Below are 21,209 nucleotides of genomic sequence, written 5' to 3'. Positions count from 1 at the left end.
TCTTGCCTGGAGAATCCCAGGGATGGGGGAGCCTGGTGGGCTGCCATCTATGGGGTCGCACAGAGTCGGACATGACTGAAGTGACTTAGCAGCAGCAGCAGCAGCTTAAAGAGGCAAGGACTCACCCAAGGTCACATGGTTAAACAGTAGCAGAGCAAAGAGAAGAGAAGACACACACACATATACTCCTACCCATCTAGTCACTTTATTCTCTTGCATAGAGCTCCTATTTATGAAGATAAAGGCCAAGAAAGAAATGATTTGAAGCCCAACATCACTCACTGATGCTCCTGCAAAGCTGTCCTAAATTGGCTCTTTTCAGAGCAGATTTTTCCCTACCTTTGTCCTTTTCCTTCTCTTTCCTCACATCCTCTTATGTCAGTTTGGAGGACTGTGAACCTGAGCCAGTACTTGGCTTCAAGACTCTCTTTCTCTCATCCTGGACATGAATTAAGGCAATCAACCTGTATTACATGCCTACAGTATTTCCTGGAAAATAGTGTTCAATTAATATTAGCTATTGCTATTATTGTTACCATTACAGTATTATGTGATTGTGTGTATGTGTTTTTGTGTGTGTCTTTACAAGGAAAAAGTTGGTGGAATAAGAAGCTTGCCTATGGTATGAGTCAAGAAATATCTAGCTCAGTGGTACTCAAAGTATGGAGCCCAGATCCACAACTTGATAGGCATTCAGTGACTATGGCCTTACCATAGACCAACTGAATCAGAATCTCTGAGTGTACAGCCCAGCGATCTTTGTTTTAACAAACCCTCCATGTGACTACATGGATGTACTTTTAAATTCCAGAACAACTGATCTAGATAAATCTCATCCCTCATCCACAATATCTCTCTTACGGACTCACTAAATACCTTATTTTCCCACCATTGATGGCACTTTTGTGCATGTGTTATGACAGGGTGAGAGGAAAGTGAAAGTAAAGTGTTAGTCAATCAGTTGTGTCCGACCCTTTGCGACCCTATGGACTGTAGCCCACCAGGCTCCTCTGTCTATAGGATTCTCCAGGCAACAATACTGGAGTGGGTAGCCATTCCCTTCTCCAGGGGATCTTCCCGACCCAGGATTGAAACCAACCCAGGGATCGAACCTGGGTCTCCTGAATTGCAGGCAGATTCTTAACCATCTGAGCCACCTGGGAAGTCAGTGGGTGGGAGGGGATGGTGCCATAAAAGTTAAATAATCAAGTAGCAGAATTAATGCATCTAATTTCAGTCTTCTGCTGTAACTTAGCAAAGTGTACAGTCTTGAAAGAAGGGGGCCCAGGATGGGTAAGTGGAACCTGAGAAGACACTGAACTGCTGCTGGACTCCAGGTTCTTTGTGTTCATTAAAAAAAAAAAAGGCATTTCCAGGCACATGGTTCTAGTGGGCATGCACAAGGCTCCATATTGGAACATTGGCTGGATTTCAGCCCCTGCACATACCTTCATCCAGGCACCCCTGTGTGCCACATGCACAGAGATATACTCTGTCCTTGTACACAAGCCCAGGTGTAGATCAGGCCAGAGGTGGATGTCAGAGGTTCATCCTTCATGTATTAGCCATTTCCTATGGGCAAGGAGAGACAGGCAGGAGTGGAGGTAGCAGGAAGTCAATCTTTTGGGGCCCTGAGCATGGGGTGCAGGTGGAAATTACATGTGCAGAAATGGCCTCCAAAGGAAGAGAAGACAGGCCACAGAATTGTGTTTCTCTTCAAACTCTGAGCAGAGTTCATTTATCATTTGAGTCATGGGCTCTCAAGAAAGGACTGATCTGGATCATCTCTCAGCCATGTGACCTTGGGGGAGATGGTTTGATAAAGTGGTAAAGAGCCAGGGCTTTCGTATCAGAGAAACCTGGTTTAAATCCAAGTGATATCAACTAGGAGTTACTCAAGTCATACTTGCTTCCTCTTTAAAATAAGGATAATTAAGGTACTCTATCTGCCACATAAAACAGCTGTGAAGATTGCAATCTGATTAAGAAAAGTGCTTAGTGCATTGTCTATACACAGTAAGTATTCAGTAATGTTGACAAATTTAGAAATTAACACTAGCTTCTTGTTTTTGTCTCATTTTTGCTACCCTGCCTATGTCACAGGGTTGTTGTAAGAACCAGATGAGCTAGCATTATCACGTGACAATGCTTTCAAAGGAATGAAGTATTGAACATGCATTAAAAACGTTACTGGCTGGTTCTATTAAACACCCGTCAGTTTTGTTTGGAGACACACCCCCTTCTTCCCTGCACCGCCATCCTGCCCTGGCCAGGCCTGCGAGAGGGCCCACATTTCCTCAGTTCATGAATAGCCATTGTGGTGCTGGTGCAGGTTTAATGGCTCTGTGCTTCCTTTCATTTGGCCCTCAGAGACATCACCGCCCAACATGAGTCTCCAAATAATTGAGGAGACAAATGCAAAAAAAAAAAAAAAAAAAAAAAAACCCCACCCCTAGCAAGTCTGGGGTCAACTCCTTTATCATGTTACATAAACACAGGGGCGTCTCCCCACTGCCCACTGCTCTGTGGCCAGAACTAAAAATGGGACAGCATTCCCCTTTTCTGAGACAAACACCTAGAAGCAGAAGTGCAAACATAACAGTAAAAAGAAACATTCCAAACCATCCCCTAATGATTCCCTGGGATCAAAAGAAGATTTTTAGATTGTCTAGAGTGAATAGGATAAAAGATAAACAGATGATAAGACTGGTCATAGCACAAAGAGCTCATGCAAGGGGGTACAATATTGCGGGAGGGATGTGTCCTTGACAACCCTAATTTATAATTGGCATTATTTAAGTCTAATTCTGACAAAGGGCTGTAGTTCTCTCAGATTGCCCACTAATGTGGATTATGACGTGCCAATAGCATAATACGGTTTATGATTCACTCGACCCTCTCTGGCTTTAACATCTCTAGGATTTTTCTTTCCTTTCATTTTCTTTTAATTATAGGGGATTTGCCTGACTCTCCATTTGGTGCACCAAAAGGCTGTGTTCATATATTGTCACAATATGAGTCACAGGCACATAAAATGCAACCCATAAAACAGAGCGTGTGCATTGACATGGGCTCTTTAACCTCCCAGTATTTGTCTAAAGTGGGTTCCCTTTGGCAGATGAGGTGGAGCCCAGGTGAGGGCTGATGCAGAGGGTAGAGAATGTAGCAAAGGAAGGAAAATGAGATTGAAGGAGAAGCCAGGATGTGCAAATTGAGACAGGAAGTCTGGCTCTCAGTCCTGGTCAGAATCACCTAGGAAGCCACCTGTGGTGGATTCATTTCGATATTTGGCAAAACTAATACAATATTGTAAAGTTTAAAAAAAAAAAAAAAAAAAAGAAAAGTAAAGATACAGATTCTCAAATTCTCCCTCAGACCTATTGAATTAGAATTTACCAACATAGGACCTCAGCATCAGAGTGTAAAAATCTTCTCATGGATTCTAACGTGCAGTTATATTTGTGATCCATTGGGAAATAATTGAATAATTAATCTGTTAGAGAAAAAACACTGAACCCAAGAGAAGAGGAACAGTTCTGTTGACAAGGTACCTATCAGATCAGATCAGATCAATCACTCAGTTGTTTCTGACTCTTTGCGACCCCATGAATCGCAGCACACCAGGCCTCCCTGCCCATCACCAACTCCCGGAGTTCACTCAGACTCACATCCATTGAGTCAGTGATACCATCTAGCCATCTCATCCTCTGTCGTCCCCTTCTCCTCTTGCCCCCAATCCCTCCCAGCATCACAGTCTTTTCCAATGAGCCAACTCTTTGCATGAGGTGGCCAAAGTACTGGAGTTTCAGCTTTAGCATCATTCCTTTCAAAGAAATCCCAGGGCTGATCTCCTTCAGAATGGACTGGTTGGATCTCCTTGCAGTCCAAGGGACTCTCAAGAGTCTTCTCCAACACCACAGTTCAAAAGCATCAATTCTTCGGCACTCAGCCTTCTTCACAGTCCAACTCTCACATCCATACATGACCACAGGAAAAACCGTCGCCTTGACTAGACGAAACTTTGTTGTCAAAGTAATGTCTCTGCTTTTGAATACGCTATCTAGGTTGGTCATAACTTTCCTTCCAAGGAGTAAGTGTCTTTTAATTTCATGGCTGCAGTCACCATCTGTAGTGATTTTGAAGCCTATAACTTGAATCTAATCATAAGGAAACATCAAACAATTGCAAATGGAGGGAAATACATGCCATAGAGATAACTGACTTATATCATTCAGTAAGGTCAATGTCATAAGGATGGTTTTAAAGACAGGAAATGTTCCAGATTATGGAAGATTAAGAGACTTGACAACTAAATGTAACACAGAATCCTGGGTGGGATCCTTCTTAGAGAAAAAAATAGCAACAACAAATGCCAAAAAGAATGCTTGAGTCAATTGGTGAAATTGAAATATGGACTATAGATTAAAGTATTATATCAATTTTGCATTTCTTAAATTTGATGTCTTTATTGATATTAAACAATTCATTCAGGAGATATGCAGTCTTCTCTGAAATTGTGGCAGAATGTTAGAAAAAGATAAATGGGTCTTGGTAAGGATATGTCACAGCACTCACTCTTATAATTCTTACAGCTTATCCATAAGTTTGAAATTATTTCAAAACAAAAAAAGTTTAAAAAATAAAAGGAGTGATTTGCTTAAGAGCTTGTATAGGGCAGAATCCAAGGGATGCTCTTGAGTTAGGGGTAAACCAGTGGCTCAGACCCAAGAAGATCTGTCCATCTTCTTCAAGGACCAGGAGGAGAGAGGGTTGGGTGGGGGGAGAGGATAGCAAACATCATGAGAAATGATGATGAATTTGCAAGAAAGAACAGTAAATCCAGGGGTCAGAACTTGTGGGTGAGCCAGCTGATAAGTATGAAGATAAAGATGCTCTGGAAAAGACTGCTAAGTTCTTTAAATCTCTGCAATTTACCCCAGTTACATACTGGTTTTACTCACATAGTCCACTCACAGGATAACAGCTTTGAAAACCAATTATTATGAAATATGGCAAAAAGTCACTGAAAGGGGAAACTCTATGAATTCTAGGGAATGTCTCTGAAGGGAAATTTTTCTTGATTCTTCCCACTCTTTGGGTGAGCTGGCAACAGAATCCTACCACTGCTAAATCCAGACGAGGTCACTACTTGGGTACTGTCTGTTTGGGAAGTACACAGGAGGTACCTGTTTTCTCATCAGAGCTCTTTTTATCTGGATCTGAAGTAGACCTGGGCCAATGAGCACACACTGCCAGTGCAGCTTCATCAGGTGCTTGCCCTTCATCTGTATCTGTGAACATTTACACTTGTGCCTCTTTTGAACGAGGCTGTAATTCCAGCCAGGACAGCAGAGTTGAAGAGAGAATGCCACAATAGATGACTTGCTAAGAGTTTTGATCTTGGTGGCCTGAAACCAATGACCTCTGGATAATTCCAGAAGGGTTAGATCTTTCGTGGAGTCAAAGGTTGCTTAGGCACTAGTTTATCTGAAGGTTTAGGTACTAGGTATTCTTGAATTCTATCATGCTGAGGGTTCCACAAACCTCAACAAAAGAGTCCGAAATGAATTACTTGGATGCAATCTCAAAAATGACAGAAAGATCTCTGTTCATTTCCAAGGCAAACCATTGAATATCACAGTAATCCAAGGCTATGCCCTTTGAAGGTGAAGTTGAAGGTGAAGTTGAACAGTTCTATGAAGACCTACAAGACCTTCTAGAATTAACACCCCAAAAAAGATGTCCTTTTCATACAAGAGACTAGAATGCAAAAGTAGGAAGTCAAGAAATACCTGGAGTAACCGGCAAATTTGGCCTTGGAATACAGAATGAAGTGGGGCAAAGGCTAATAGAGTTTTGCCAAGAGAATGCACTGATCATAGCAACTCTTCCAACAACACAAGAGAAAACTCTACACAGGAACATCACCGAAATCAGATTGATTATATTCTTTGCAGGCAAAGATGGAGAAGCTCTATACACTCAGCAAAAACAAGTCCAGGAGATGACTGTGGATCAGATCATGAACTCCTTATTGCCAAATTCAGATTTAAATTGAAGGAAGTATGGAAAATGACTAGACCATTCAGGTATGACCTAAATCAAATCCCTTACAATTATACAGTGGAAGTGAGAAATAGATTCAAGGGACTAGATCTGATAGACAAGGTGCCTGAAGAACTACGGACAGAGGTTTGTGACATTGTACAGGAGGCAAGGATCAAGATCATTCCCAAGAAAAAGAAATGCAAAAGGGAAAATGGTTATCTGAGGAGGCTTTACAAATAGCTGTGGAAAGAAGAGAAGCAAAAGGCAAAGGAGAAAAGAAAGATATACCGATTTGAATGCAGAGTTCCAAAGAACAGCAAGGAGAGATAAGAAAGCCTTCCTCAGTGATCAGTGCAAAGAAATAGAGGAAAACAATAGAACAGGAAAGACTAGAGATCTCTTCAAGAAAATTAGAGATACCAAGGGAACATTTCATGCAAAGATGGGCACAATAAAGGACAGAAATGGTATGGACCTAACAGAAGCAGAAAATATTAAGAAGAGGTAGCAAGAAGACACAAAAGAGCCATACAAAAAAGACGTTCATGACCCAGATAATCACGATGGTGTGATCACTCACCTAGAGCCAAACGTCCTGGAATGCAAAGTCAAGTGGGCCTTAGGAAGCATCACTATGAACAAAACTAGTGGAGGTAATGAAATTCCAGTTGAGCTATTTCAAACTACCACACAATTGCACTCATCTCACACGCTAGTAAAGTAATGCTCAGAATTCTCTAAGCCAGGCTCCAGCAATACGTGCACCATGAACTTCCAGATGCTCAAGCTTGTTTTAGAAAAGGGAGAAGAACCAGAAATAAAATTGCCAACATCCAATGGATCATCAAAAAAGCAAGAGAGTTCCAGAAAAACATTTATTTCTGCTTTATTGACTATGCCAAAGCCTTTGATTGTGTGGTACAATAAACTGTGGAAAATTCTGAAAGAGATGGGAATACCAGACCACCTGATCTGCCTCTTGAGAAACTTGTATGCAGAACAGTTAGAACTGGACATGGAACAACAGACTGGTTCCAAATAGGAAAAGGAGTACGTCAAGGCTGTATGTTGTCACACTGCTTATTTAACTTATACGCAGAGTATATCATGAGAAATGCTGGGCTGGAGGAAGCACAGGCTGGAATCAAGATTGCCAGGAGAAATATCAATAACCTCAGATATGCAGATGACACCACTCTTATGGCACAAAGTGAAGAAGAACTAAAGAGCCTCTTGATGAAGGTGAAAGAGGAGAGTGAAAAAGTTGGCTTAAAGCTCAACATTCAGAAAACGAAGATCATGGCATCCGGTCCCATCACTTCATGGCAAATAGATGGGGAAACATTGGAAACAGTGGCTGACTTTATTTTTCTGGGCTCCAAAAATTACTGCAGATGGTGATTGTAGCCATGAAATTAAAAGATGCTTACTCCTTGGAAGGAAAGTTATGACCAACCTAGACAGCATATTGAAAAGGAAAGATATTACTTTGTCAACAAAGGGCTGTCTAGTCAAGGCTATGGTTTTTCCAGTGGTCACGTATAGATGTGAGAGTTGGACTATAAAGAAATCTGAGTGCCAAAGAATCAATGGTTTTGAACTGTGGTGTTAGAGAAGACTCTTGAGAGTCCCTTGGACTGCAAGGAGATCTAATTAGTCCATCCTAAAGGAGATCTGTCCTGGGTGTTCATTGGAAGGACTGATGCTGAATCTGAAACTCCAATACTTTGGCCACCTGATGTGAAGAGCTAACTCATTTGAAAAGACCCTGATGCTGGAAAAGATTGAAGGTAGGAGGAGAAGGGGACGACAGGATGAGATAGCTGGATGGCATCATTGACTCAGTGGACATGGGTTTGGGTGAACTCCAGGAGTTGGTGACGGACAGGGAGGCCTGGCGTGCTGCGGTTCATGGGGTCTCAAAGAGTTGGACACGACTGAGCGACTGAACTGAACTGAACTGAAAAGATGATGCTGTGAAAGTGCTGCATTCAATATGCCAGCAAATTTGGAAAACTCAGCAGTAGCCACAGGACTGGAAAAGATCAGTTTTCATTCCAATCCCAACGAAAGGTAATGCCAAAGAATGCTCAAACTACCACACAATTGCCCTCATCTCACATGCTAGCAAAGTGATACTCAAAATTCTCCAAGCCGGGCTTCAACAGTATGTGAACCGTGAACTTCCAGATGTTCAAGCTGGGTTTAGAAAAGGCAGAGGAACCAGAGATCAAATTGCCAGCATCCGTTGGATCATCGAAAAAGAAAGAGAGTTCCAGAAAAACATTTGCTTCTGCTGTATTGACTATGCCAAAGCCTTTGACTGTGTGGATCACATAAACTGTGGAAAATTCTTCAAGAGATAGGATACCAGACAACCTTACCTGCCTCCTGAGAAATCTGTATGCAGGTCAGGAAGCAACAGTTAGAACTGGACATGGAACAACAGAGTGGTTCCAAATTGGGAAAGGAGTATGTCAAAGCTGTATATTGTCACCCTGCTTATTTAACTTATATGCAGAGTACACCATGAGAAACACTGGGCTGGAAGAAGCACAAGCTGGAATCAAGATTGCCGGGAGAAATATCAATAACCTCAGATATGCAGTTGGTGCATAAGACACCACGCTTATGGCAGAAAGTGAAGAGGAACTAAAAAGCCTCTTGATGAAGGTGAAAGAACAGAGTGAAAAGCCTGGCTTAAAACTCAACATTCAAAAAATGAAGATCATGGCATCTGATCCTATCACCTCATAGCAAATAGATAGGGAAACAATGGAAATAGTGACAGACTTTGTTTTGGGGGGCTCCAAAATCACTGCAGATGGTGACTGCAACCAGGAAATCAAAAGACGCTTGCTCCTTGGAAGAAAAGTTATGACCAACCTAGACAGCATATTAAAAAGCAGAGACATTACTTTGCCAACAAAGATCCATTTAGTCAAGGCTATGGTTTTTCCAGTAGTCATGTATGGATATGAGAGTTGGACTATAAAGAAAGCTGAGCACCAAAGAATTAATGCTTTTGAACTGTGGTGTTGGAAAAGACTCTTGAGAGTCCTTTGGACTGCAAGGAGATCCAACCAGTCCATCCTAAGGAAATCAGCCCTGAATATTCATGGGAAGGATTGATGCTGAAGCTGAAACTCCAATACTTTAGCCACCTGACGTGAAGAACTGACTCATTTTAAAAGACCCTGATTCTGGGAAAGAGTGAAGGCAGGAAGAGACGGGAACGACAGAGGATGAGATGGTTGGATGGCATCACCAACTCAATGGACATGAGTTTGAGTAAATTCTGAAAGTTGGTGATATACAGAGAGGCCTGGTATGCTACAGTCCATGGGATCACAAAGAGTCGGACACAACTGAGCAACTGAACTGAACTGAACTGAGGGTTCCACATCTTCATTGGAACAACTGAAGAATACAATTATTTTAAGATTCCCCAGTACTTAGCCATGTCCTTGTTGAGTGGTGAGGTATGAATATTTACTGTGTTAGATAAACGAACAGTCACTGAGTCCTACAACATGGGCATGGGAAGATAACAAAGAGCCAAGACTTTGTCCTTCAAGAGTTTTCTAATGTAGCTGATGGTTTTATCATTGTATTTTTGAAAAACATAGTAAGACCCTTTGATTTTTCACTATGGTCACTGTCAGCTCCAACATTCAGAGGACTCTCAGATGCCCTGTGTCTTCCTCATCCAATAGAAAAGGGTGGAATGGGAAAGCTATATGGAAGAGGTGGGCAGGATGGGGGCCCAGCAAGCCTCCATTTTTTTAGTTTTTTTTAATGAAAAGTCAAAATTCAGACTTTTTACCATGAAAAATCTATTTTTCTCAAAATTATCTGCTTATTCCATTAAAAAAAATATTAAGATCACACTATAAAAGCAAGAAAAGGAATATGTGCTGACTAGAGTCCTCTGTTTACAACCTCCAGAGAATTCTTGGGAAATAATGTTCTAACATGATGTGTGTTCAGTTGCTCAGTTGTGTCCAACTCTTTGCAACCCCAGGGACTGCCGCCCACCAGGCTTCTCTGTCCATATAGTTTTTCAGGCAAGAATATCTGAGCAAGTTGCCATTTCCTACTCCAGGGGATCTTCCCGACCCAGGGGTCAAACCTGCATCTCTTGCATCTCCTGTATTGGCAGGCAGATTTTTTACCACTGTACCACCTGGGAAGCCCCCATACTACACTTGATCTTAGTTAACAGTCTAATATGATACACAGAAAAAAAGAATCTTTACCCTCCAATCATCCGTTTCTAAGGGCGACAAGATGTGTGATTTTTGCTTTTGTTCTCCTTTTCCTTAAAGCCAGTGTTAGCCATGTTTTGTTTATTTACTATCCTGGGGCTTGGATAGTCGTGAGAATCGTGACCTAGCTCCTGACAGCGGAATGTATAGCAGTCACGCCCATATAGACATCCCCCCTGGCCACATTAACCTCTTGATTTGGTGCATATGTGAGCTAATTCATTTCCGCGGGTGGGGTGACAGCACATGAAACGTGGGAATGAAGATGCAACAGAATCGCTTGGGATTGGAAAAATGATTCGTTTACAGTCACATCTGGTTTTAAGTCATTCTGTGTACAGTTATAAAGCTCTGACAAAAGCTATGCAAAGCCCATTTCCTCCAGATTAAAATTAAAAAGTGGGGGAAGGGAAGAGGGTGAGAAATTTATGTAGAGAAAAAAATATCAGGAAACCTTAGAGATGTGTCTGGGAGAGATGGTGGGGCTGCTGCTAGAGACACATCCGGCACTCCCACCCCTCCCTTCCAGGATTTAAAAAAAATCTTGGCACGGCCAACAGTCAGAGCAGCCAGTGAATGTCTTTTGTGCCGATCTACTGGAGAGTCCCTCTTGGGTATGGGATTGACAGAGAGGGTAGTTTATTATTATTTGGATGTGCTCAGAAAGACATTCTCATTCATGGACTTTGTCATTCTCTAGCATTGCTGGGTGCTCAGCATCCATGATTTATTGCTTTCATATACTATTGTTACTACTCACACTGTCTAACACTTGTGCCCTTTAGCCAGGGAAGTGCTATTCATATAACATGTACCTTCTCATTTACTCCACCCCCTCATTAAACCACCTCCAAATGTTTGTATTTGTTTCCATTTTTCTGGAGACCTATGACCTAGTAAGGTTACGATCTAGGAAGCTAGAAAGCTTCCTTGAAATGTATCCCAAAATAGTATCTTTAAACACAAAAGTCACGGTCCTTTTTAGAAAACTGCTTATTAAAATTATCTTACCTTAAATTTTTATAAATCCCTTTTTAAATGCATGACACCTGTGGCAGGTTAAAATTGTATTCACTTCTGCTGTCATTTACTTATAGAGTCAGTCCAAATTTAAACAGAGAAAAGGATTTGCCATCTTGTAATTGTTTTTAATTGACACATTCCCTAATTGCTAGGCTTTCTTCTTTTTAAAAATTTCTGAGGAAACAGACATGAGAGCTGCATAAAAAAGGCATCAGAATTGGCATGTCATCTATTGTTTGCTGCATGTTGATCATTTTCCCTTTAGCATCTGTACTTTATGGAGAAGTGTTAAATATCAAAATGTACATATAATACATATTGTAAATATACTATATAAAATATATACTATATTATATATTATGTCACCACTTGACAACTTCTAAAACTGCTCAAGACCTTTTAAATCGCCAATATATTTCTTGTAACCAGAGAGCTCAGTGAAATTTAAAAGAATGAAGAATCATTAACTTTCTTTAACATAAAATGATCTGGTTCAGGATTCAGGGTTTGGGACTGACAATCTAAGACTTCTTACTGGAATTTGGATAGCTCTTTCTCACCAACTAAAGCAGGAAAGCTTGTTAAACACCACATACACATTATTGAGCTCCACCAGAACATTTCAAATTCTTCAGATTGTGGTAGAGCCGTAAGATTTTATGTTTCTAGCAAGTTCTCAGATGATGCTGATTCTAGCCTTTGAGAACCACTGTCCTAAAGATTACTCCTTCCCTCCCCTTTCTTCTTTTTCTTCCTTCATTTTCCCTCTCACTCATCTTTTCCCACCTCTTTCTCTTCAAAATCAATCTTCTCTTCTTCTCTCCTCTCACCTTCTCTCCCTTTCAAGATGATCTTTGAGGTATACAGCAGGAACATGTCTAGAAGGGCTTGTTTAAAGTATTTATTCAGATGACAATATTTATTGAGCAGCTACAAAGACTCACTCATTCATTCATTCATCTACGCATTCAAAAAATACTTGTTGAAACTCCACCATACTGCCAAGTTCTGTGCAGAGGAGCAAGACAGACAAAGACTCTGCCCACAAGGAATTCTCTGCATGGCCAGGGAAGACAGATAGTATACAAATGTATAAATAATTAGATTATTACCAAGTGTCATTAATGTGCAGAATTAAATAAATGGATTGCTGAGATGAAGATTGATAATGGCACACTTAACCCCAGGAGGTCAGAAAGGGTCTGGCCCCACAGGGATGTGTTTAGGCTGAGATCTAAAGACTGAGAAGATAGCTAAGCAGAGCCTGTGGGCAGGAGTGGTCCAAGAGAAAACTGCAAGCACAAAGGCCCTGGGGCAGAAAAGAGTCAGCTCCTTAGGGTGTCTCCATAATTTATAACAAGGCTTGGCACACAGTAGGTGCTCAGTCAGTATTTGCTAAATGAATGAGTAAATGGATTATTAGACCCAGGGTGCTGGAGCATAGGAGGCAGGCAAGAGAGAGACATAGGGTGAGCAGAGGCCAGGTCATGATAGACCTTTTAGGTCATGAGTGAGAAGTCTGAATTAACCAATCAGATTTACCAATCCACTCTCCCTGCATCCCCTCAAACTTCTCTGCACCCTGCTCAAATTTGGATGTAAAGTAACAATTCTCAAAACCTGGCCCCGGGACCCCTGATGATCAGTTGTATTATTCAACATGTATGTTCATAACATGAAAAGAATCATGCTATCATCTATGAATTCATAATTAATGAATGTTATTTAGAGAAATTATTCATTAATTATTATGACTATTTGTTTAAAAGGCAGCTGTTTGATTTTAGACACATATCTAATAAAAAAAACAGCCCCACCCTTCCCATGCAGTCTGGGAAAGATTTCATAGTGGCAAAGAGAAGTTATCCCTGAAAAGTTACAGAGGCTGACTCCAAATTTCTGGAACGCAGTAACTTATAAAGCAAATGCAGTGGCATTAAACAGGATTTGTTGTTGTTTAGTCGCTAAGTCGTGTCTGATTCTTTGTGACCCTATGGACTTCAGCATGCCAGGCTCTGTCCTTCACTAGTGAAAGTGAAGTTGCTCAGTCGTGTCCAACTCTTTGTGACCCCGTGGACTATAGCCCACCAGGCTCCTCCATCCATGGGATTCTCCAGGCATGAATACTGGAGTGGGTTGCCATTTCCTTCTCCAGGGAATTAAACAGGATAAATAGGTTCAAAAGAAGTTGAGGAATTCCAAACAAAGATGAGAACAAAGAATAAAATGAATTATTTTATTTATGCTTTGTACAGTAGTTTCAAATAAACTCCTTTTGTAAAAGATGTTATCTGGCAGATTTTCCCAGTCCCTTACTGCCTTGAGTCTACTACATATCTCTCTAATTTTTCATATTCATATAAGTGTTTCTAAAAGGAAAATCAGCCTTTAAAATGTAATCAGTAAAAACCTGTGTTTAAACTTTCTCTCCTTGTTTCATAATATATTCATTCTTATGGGTTATTTAGGACCCACTAATTAATTGGGTGCTTTGCCATGAGCCTTAAGATTCTCCAAAAAACAAAACAAAATAGTAATTACATATCTAAAATATCTCTAACTCCTAGTCCTTCATAGATTGCTGTAATTCTTCATACACATTGGTATCAAAATAGATAAAAGACACACAATCTTAAATGTACAATGTCTCTCTTTGATAGATCAATAATAAAATCATTGTACTTAAAGAAATTGCTCCTCCTTTTCCTAATTCCTATCCCCAGGGTTATTATTAGCAGGTCACTATTAATTATAGACTTGAGAAGCATTTGAAGAGTGTGGTGGGGATATTTTGTTATTGCCTTGTTTGACTAGTCCTCTTCACTTTTTTTTTTTGTATAGTTGCCTCTATTATAAGGCAGTATACTGCATTATATTCAGACAGTATATTGTATATAAAAAATACAATTTTGAAGTTAACTGATAGGGTACAGTAAGTTGGTAATGGCACCCCACTCCAGTACTCTTGCCTGGAAAATCCCTAGGACAGGGGAGCCTGGTGCGCTGCAGTCCATGGGGTTGCTAAGAGTCAGACACGACTGAGCGACTTCACTTTCACTTTTCACTTTCATGCATTGGAGAAGGAAATGGCAGCCCACTCCAGTGTTCTTGCCTGGAGAATCCCAGGGACGGGGGAGCCTGGTGGGCTGCTGTCTATGGGGTCGCACAGAGTCGAACACGACTGAAGTGACTTAGTAGTAGTAGTAACGTAATATTAAAAAAAAAAAAAGAATGAGAAAGCTTGGAGAACAGAAAAAATAAGATTCAATGAAGTTTTGTGCAAAGAAAAGAGGAGTATTTAGTAAATTGGAGTGGAAAGATTCCAAACTGGGGGCCCAATCTATGAGAAAAAAATGCAAAAACCTCACTGGAAAAGACAGAGAAGGATGGCCAGCAGAAGTTAGGTAAGTGGATCCTACACAATGGATGAACTTAAAAAAGAGTGAAGTGTGTGATTTGGATGCAGTCTATTACTCGGTTAACTGGCACTTGGACAGCACATTAAAGTTTGCAAAGGTGCTTTAACATATGTAATCTTATTCTTCATAATATCTCTGGGAAGTATTTAGAGTAGACATTATTCCAGTTTTACAGACAAGGAAATCACATTGCTTTCTGAAAACACCAGAAAGGGAAATGGTGATGTTAAAAAGGAATAAAGCTGAAAAAGACTCCTGTAAAGGTCAAAGGCAGCTTGTAGGTTTACAGTATCTAATGCGGAGAGGAGTGTCTCTGATGATGCTGAAAGGCATGCTAGGCTGTGAATAGCCATTGAATTTGAGCGGTAAAATATGGAGGGTAAAGTGTTCTTTATTAAGACCAGTGACCTGGGCAAATAAATAAGAAAGCTTACATTTTCCCCAAAATACATACATATTTTAGGTTTGACCTTCTTTGAGTATTTGTGACTTGAAAAGGAGATTTGAGATCTCTAGTCTAGCTGCTGGAGAAGGAAATGGCATCCCACTCTAGTACTCTTGTCTGGAAAATCCCATGGATGGAGGGGCCTGGTAGGCTACAGTCCATCAGATGTCGAAGAGTTGGACAAGACTGAACGACTTCACTTTCACTTTTCACTTTCATGCATTGGAGAAGGAAATGGCAACCCACTCCAGTGTTCTTGCCTGGAGAATCCCAGGGACGGAGGAGCCTGGTGGGCTGCTGTCTAGGGGGTCTCACAGAGTTGGACACAACTGAAGTGACTTAGCAGCAGCAGCAGTCTAGCTGCAGAGTAACAACCCATAGAATCTTCCAAGGAGTAGAAACTTCATTTTTTCATTAATTAAACAAAACAAAACATGATTTCTGAAAGAATTGAAATAATTTTCACTTCTTTCCTTTTTTTCCTCAAAGTAGATACATTTGATATAGTATTCAATAATATACCTTTATGTATAATCTATTTGAAAAAGAAAAGAATGTCATCTTTCCAATTAATGTAGCTCTACCATTCTGTTTTGAAAATCTCCTCTCAGCAATTGTCAGAGATGGCACCCAAAGAAAAGTAACCAAACATTAGAAGCTTGTTGCAATACTTTGCTACTATCACCTCAGTCCTGTCCTACTCTTTGGGACCCCATGAACTGTAAATCCCCAGGCTCCTCTGTCCATGGGATTTCCCAGGCAAGAATACTGGAGTGGACTGCCATTTGCTCTTCATTAATTGGGAACTTTTAAAATTTTCAGATACATGATGACTCAGGTACTGAGGCAACTGCTAAAAGTTGGCACAAAGTTAGTGCTTGAAACTAAGTGAATTTTGCTTTTTTGTAATATATGGGGAGCTGGGCCATTAAAGGTATTTCCCTCAAACCAGAGTTCCTATTGCTTTCTTACATTCAATTATAGATGAAAACGACTTTAACTACTGAACCGTCAGTAATGAAACTGCTTTGCTTGTGGGCTGAACAAATGGTGGTGATTATGTATGTTCTTGGTTAGGACTATCTGCATAACATTTGGGGAGGGCACAGACCTCTACACAAGAGAAAGGGGAAAGTGAATGGCAGAAAAAAATGAAGGCCAAGTTGACAATGGACACCACCATTTTAGGGTCTTTCTCTTGGTTGTGTCAGGGGGATGCGCGTTGAGACAAATGAATGCTTTGAGGTGAGAAAGGCAGTAGCACTCTAATAAAGGATTTAGGAAAGAGTGAGGCGACCTAGGAAAATCTGCTGTGGTCAAGTTTAATCCTGGGAAAAGAGACCCTGGAGAAAGCAGATGAGGAAGATAGGAAGGAAGACAGGGAGGGGAGGCGCAGGGTGTGGGGGTAGGAAGAGGGCGGGGTGGGGAGCTGGAAAGTGAGAGGGGGCAGTCCAGATTGTGGTGAAGACGGTGGGGTTGAGGACCACAGGGTGGGAAAAAAGTGAAATTCACGCAGAAGGAGGCAGACCTCCGCGGACGCGGCCGGGACCCCTGGAGGGGGAGGCGGCGGCGCGGGGCGGCGGGGGTAGCTTGGCCCACCTCGTGCCCGCTTGGTAGCCTCAAGCCTTTGCTCCGCGGGGCTCCCTCCCTCGCCGGAGCATTGTTCCTTTGCCGGGAGACGAGGAAATTGCCTTTTGATTGCGGAAGTCCGCGGCCGGGGCCCGGGGCGAGGCAGCGCGGGTCAGAATGGCAGCGTGGGAAGGGCGGCGCGCTGCCGGCCCCAGCCGCCTCTCGCGTCGGCAGCCCGCCCGGGGCGGCAGCAGCAGCAGCGGCTGCGGCGGCCCCCGCGCGTCCCCAGCCCAGAGGCCGGCGCTCTGCGCCCGCGGGGCGCGCTAAGCGCGCACAACAAGTGGTCCGGGCTCCGCCGGCCGTCGGGCCGCGCGGCGCGTCCCAGCCCCGCAGTAGAGTTTGGGGGAACCGCCGAGCGCCATGCGGAGCCATGGAGCCGGGCTGGCCCTGTGGACCGCGCTGAGCCTGCTGCAGGTGAGGGGCCGCGAAGAGGTCCCCGCGGGCGGCCGCGCCCCTCCCCGCCGAGGATCAGATTCTCACTCCGCTCTCTGGTCTCCTGGGCTGCGTTTTGGAGAGGGAGGTGGCAGAATTTCTTCCTCTGCTTGGGGAACGGTGATCCTCTTCTGAGTCCCCAGCCAGACTGACAACTCGTGCCACAGAAGGCAAAAAGCCACCTTCTCTCTCCAGCTGCTCGGGAGAAAAAGCAGTTAGGGGAAAAGTGGCCACGCACTTCTTTTCTCTTGACTGGAGGGCGAAAGGATGCATGGGCAGAGGCTGGGGCCAGGGGTGAGTGGAGGCAGCTTGGGGAGCTTGCTACGGACTCATCCCTGAGCAGGGATAGATGGTGGGCTTCAGCTATTGTTCTGGTTCCTTTGCAGACTGGACTGGGGGAGCCAGTGAGATGCAACTTCACCTTGACAGAGTCCAGGGTCTCCAGCCGGTCCGTGTCTCTCCAGTGGAGAACTCTGGCGTTCCCCTGTAACTTTAACCTCACCTACAGCAGTGACACGTCTGGGGTCGCGTGGTGCCACCCTGTACGGATAGACAACACCACCTATGGATGTAACTCCGAGGATTTACAAGCGGGAACCATCTATAATTTCACTATTATGTCTCTGGATGGAGAAAAGAAAACTATGGTCTTGCAAACAGGTAAAAAGTGACAGGTGCAGCTGGAAGTCCAGGCCACTCCTGGCTGAGACCTGCCTTTTCAAGCCAATGCTTCCTTTGAGTTCCAGGCATACAAAATAATGACAATAAAGGTAAAAACATTTGTAAGATTATTGACAAAGATTTCTAGTCTCCTCAGATCTGGCAAGAAACAGCTTGGCTGACTTTCAGAGATGTCCCTAGTGCTGAAAACAGCGGACTAGCCACTTAAACAGGGAGAGCAGCAGAGAGAATAAGTGGGCTGTGTAGGGAATTTGTTAAAGTGATGGGGTTTGAACTTCCAACACATTGAAGAGTCAAGTCCTGGAATAATTTTAAGTCAATGTTTTTAGAATAAATAACGGAAGTGCAATGATTAGGGATATGACTTTCCTCAACTTAGTTTTATTTTTGGAACCAGGACATAAAAGTCATCAGGGATAGAATCATTCTTAGGGGGAAATTAGAAAAAGTCCCTTGAAATGAAGATATGAAAATTTTAATTTTTTTATCACTTGAGTAACTAAAACCATACAATATCGAAGAACATCTTTTGGTTACTCTGCAACCTAAATCAATCATTTTCTGTTCGCTTTTGGTAAAACCTTCCATACATGGTAAGCGTGTCTTGCCTGCCTCGGTTTTCTTGTCTGTAAAATGAGAGTGTTAGACTTGGTCATTGAGGTCCAGGTTCCAACCAACAGCTTACTTAGGCGGGGGCTGTTGTGCATGTTACCTCATTAATCCCCAGAGTCACCCCCAGATATGCTGTAAATCCGCTAATGACTTCCATGTTTTATGACCTTATTAGTCTTCCTTTTAACATTATCTTTATTTGTTGCCATAGAGAAGCCTGACTTTCATCCAGAAAGTCAAATTTAACTGAAAAATTCCAGAAGTTAAATTTAGAAGTGTGTTGTGCTCGCTAGTCTTTCACTTTCAGCCTGAACCAAGATCACTTCTTCAGCTATAGTTCTTTGAGAGGTGTGAGAATGGTAAGTTATCAGGGCTGTCACAACAGAGTCAGGAAATGTAAACAGATTCATATGATAAGCCAATTAATTATTCTCTTATTAAGAATGCCCAGTTACTTCAGATGAAAGATAATTTCTGAGATTTGCAGGAACTTGAATTGAAAAGAGACAACACTTGTTAAGAACACAGTTGTGTTCTTATATAGAATCAAAGAGAGTCCAAAATCATTGACATAATAAGAACATTTTACAGAAGTTTTAGTGGCTGGGTTTTTTAGTTATAAAGTTCTTAATTTCTTGGTATATGAAGGTAGTTCCATAAACACTCAGATTGCTAATACTGTGAAATTTATGACAGAACTTCTAGATGTGTTGTTTACATTTGATAAGGTGTCTGTATTGAATGGAGCAGAATGACTTTTAGAAACGGGTGAGCCTTCAGAAGCTTAAGGGAGAAAGATGAAGACATTAAGCAAGAATACATTGATTTAACCCAGAGGTTTTACTTTTTTGAAAAACAAAATTGATAAAAATGAACTCACTGTGGTGTCACTAGTTAGAATAAGTTTAGAGTTAATTAGTGCGTGTGTTTCAAGTCCAGAGACATTTGTGAAATGTAAGAAATATTTGCATTTTATTGACTATGTTGAATTTTAAAAAAGACAATCGGCATTCACAGTTGTTAGCATTCAGTGTCTCATCATTTTCCTTAAGGATTCACCTTTTACAGTACTACAAATAGACTTTTCACCATAAATTTTATGAGCTCCGTGCTAAATGTGAAGAATGAAATTTGATCAACAATGATGTTTGTATAATGATAAGTTTTTCATAGTTATTTGTATGATGGTATAACCTTACTTAGGATTCTCTATATTTAAAAATAATTTACTTAACTAAATATTTTTTAATTAAGATATTTTTACAAATGTTTCAGAATATTTTTGGTTGATTATTTTTTGTCAGCACTTTTTGTGCTTCCTATATTTAAGGACATATGTGAGTTTTTAGTCTAAGTTCAGAGAAAGTACTGGTATCCCTCTAGTATCAATTGGTAAGCTACAGAGATGAATGCCACAAATCATATTTTATTGTTATAAAAGCAGGATCAACTAGTCGCATAATATTGAGTCTGAGATATAACTTCAGACCAAAAAAGTCATTCAGATGTGTTGTCCTTTTCTTATTCCGTTATGCCTGTCTTATCATTACAGAGTAAAATAGAGTGAGAGCAAGGCATGATATGGCTGGAGATACAGCAGTTGCTTAGATTATCTCTGTGTCATTCCAAGTGGGATTTGTCTGGTTATTTTTCTTGGTAAATTATCTAAAAATAGTTATTTTAGTAATGTAGACATGACCTTAAAATAAAATTTAACTAAATAGGAACTATTTCAGCAACAGTCAGTTTTCACTCCAGATTTAAAATCAGAATTGGAAAACCTATGTGGATTCAAATTCAGTTCAACAAACATTTATCAGGCATGGATACTGTAGGGAATTAGGCCAGGTAGTGATTAATAAAGATGACATGCATGGTCTCTGTCCTTGTAGTCTTCTGTAGAGGTGAGAGAAGTTCAGGATAAGGGTGGTGACAGAGCCTTACCACTTCTTCCCGTTGAATACCCTGCTCTGCTTCTCTTGGATATATTTGGTCATAAACAATCAATGCAAGAACTGTAATAATTTGAAAGCCAAATTATATAGTTGTAAATTATTAGAAACAGATTATAAATTTGAAAACCTCAACACTTCTGTTAGTACTCTGTCCTCGGAATACAGATCAGAGGCTGCAAACTGGTAGCCCCTGGGGTGTTGAAACATTACGTGAGCCAAACAAAATCTATTATTTAGGCTCCTTGACACCCTCAGGGGCCACCAGTGCATAGCCTCTGATATAGACTCTGAGGACCCAGTGTTCACAGAAGTGTGGAGGTTTTCAATATTTGTTATCTGCATAATTTATTTCGATAGATCTTGTTTGGTTCATGTAATGTTTGTGAAAAATTCAGATTATTTCACCAGCATTGAGCTGAAAATTCACATAAATACCAGACATATTGATTACCTTAAAATATTGGAAGATTTGGCAAAACTTGATCATTCTGCCTGGACCTCTCTAAAGCTGAATTGTGGCTTTTTTCCTCTCAGGTACCAGTTCCCCCGAATCCCCTGGACTGGGGATTATTTATTTCCTTACCTTAAAGTATCCTAAGGACATTAGTGTTTGCTTACATGAAACTGTAGAGTTTTCATTTAGAAATTTGGGGGAATGTTTATCTTTCCATGAATAAGAAGTATTTCTTCAGGACCT

At 41.4% G+C, this 21,209-nt stretch overlaps 1 protein-coding gene across 6 annotated transcripts in view; it reads left to right on the top strand.

Moving 5' to 3' along the window:
* PTPRB (protein tyrosine phosphatase receptor type B) overlaps positions 1-21,209 on the top strand; it is a 134,048-nt gene that overhangs the window by 26,759 nt on the left and 86,080 nt on the right. For 3 of the 6 annotated variants that reach the window (XM_006058409.4, XM_044941624.2, XM_044941625.2), the window contains exon 4: positions 17,651-17,924. In XM_006058409.4, the coding sequence (XP_006058471.4) occupies positions 17,651-17,924 (274 nt within the window). Of the gene's footprint in view, positions 1-16,696; positions 17,247-17,289; positions 17,559-17,650; positions 18,035-21,209 lie in introns of those variants that run through there. The other 3 variants (XM_006058410.4, XM_025283973.3, XM_044941626.2) reach the window with 3 other exon arrangements.

The sequence above is a fragment of the Bubalus bubalis genome, chromosome 4 (assembly GCF_019923935.1).
Source record: "Bubalus bubalis isolate 160015118507 breed Murrah chromosome 4, NDDB_SH_1, whole genome shotgun sequence".
Classification (NCBI taxonomy): domain Eukaryota; kingdom Metazoa; phylum Chordata; class Mammalia; order Artiodactyla; family Bovidae; genus Bubalus; species Bubalus bubalis.
Note: the sequence above shows the minus strand (reverse complement) of the source record. Positions and strands in the feature narration are given on the sequence as shown.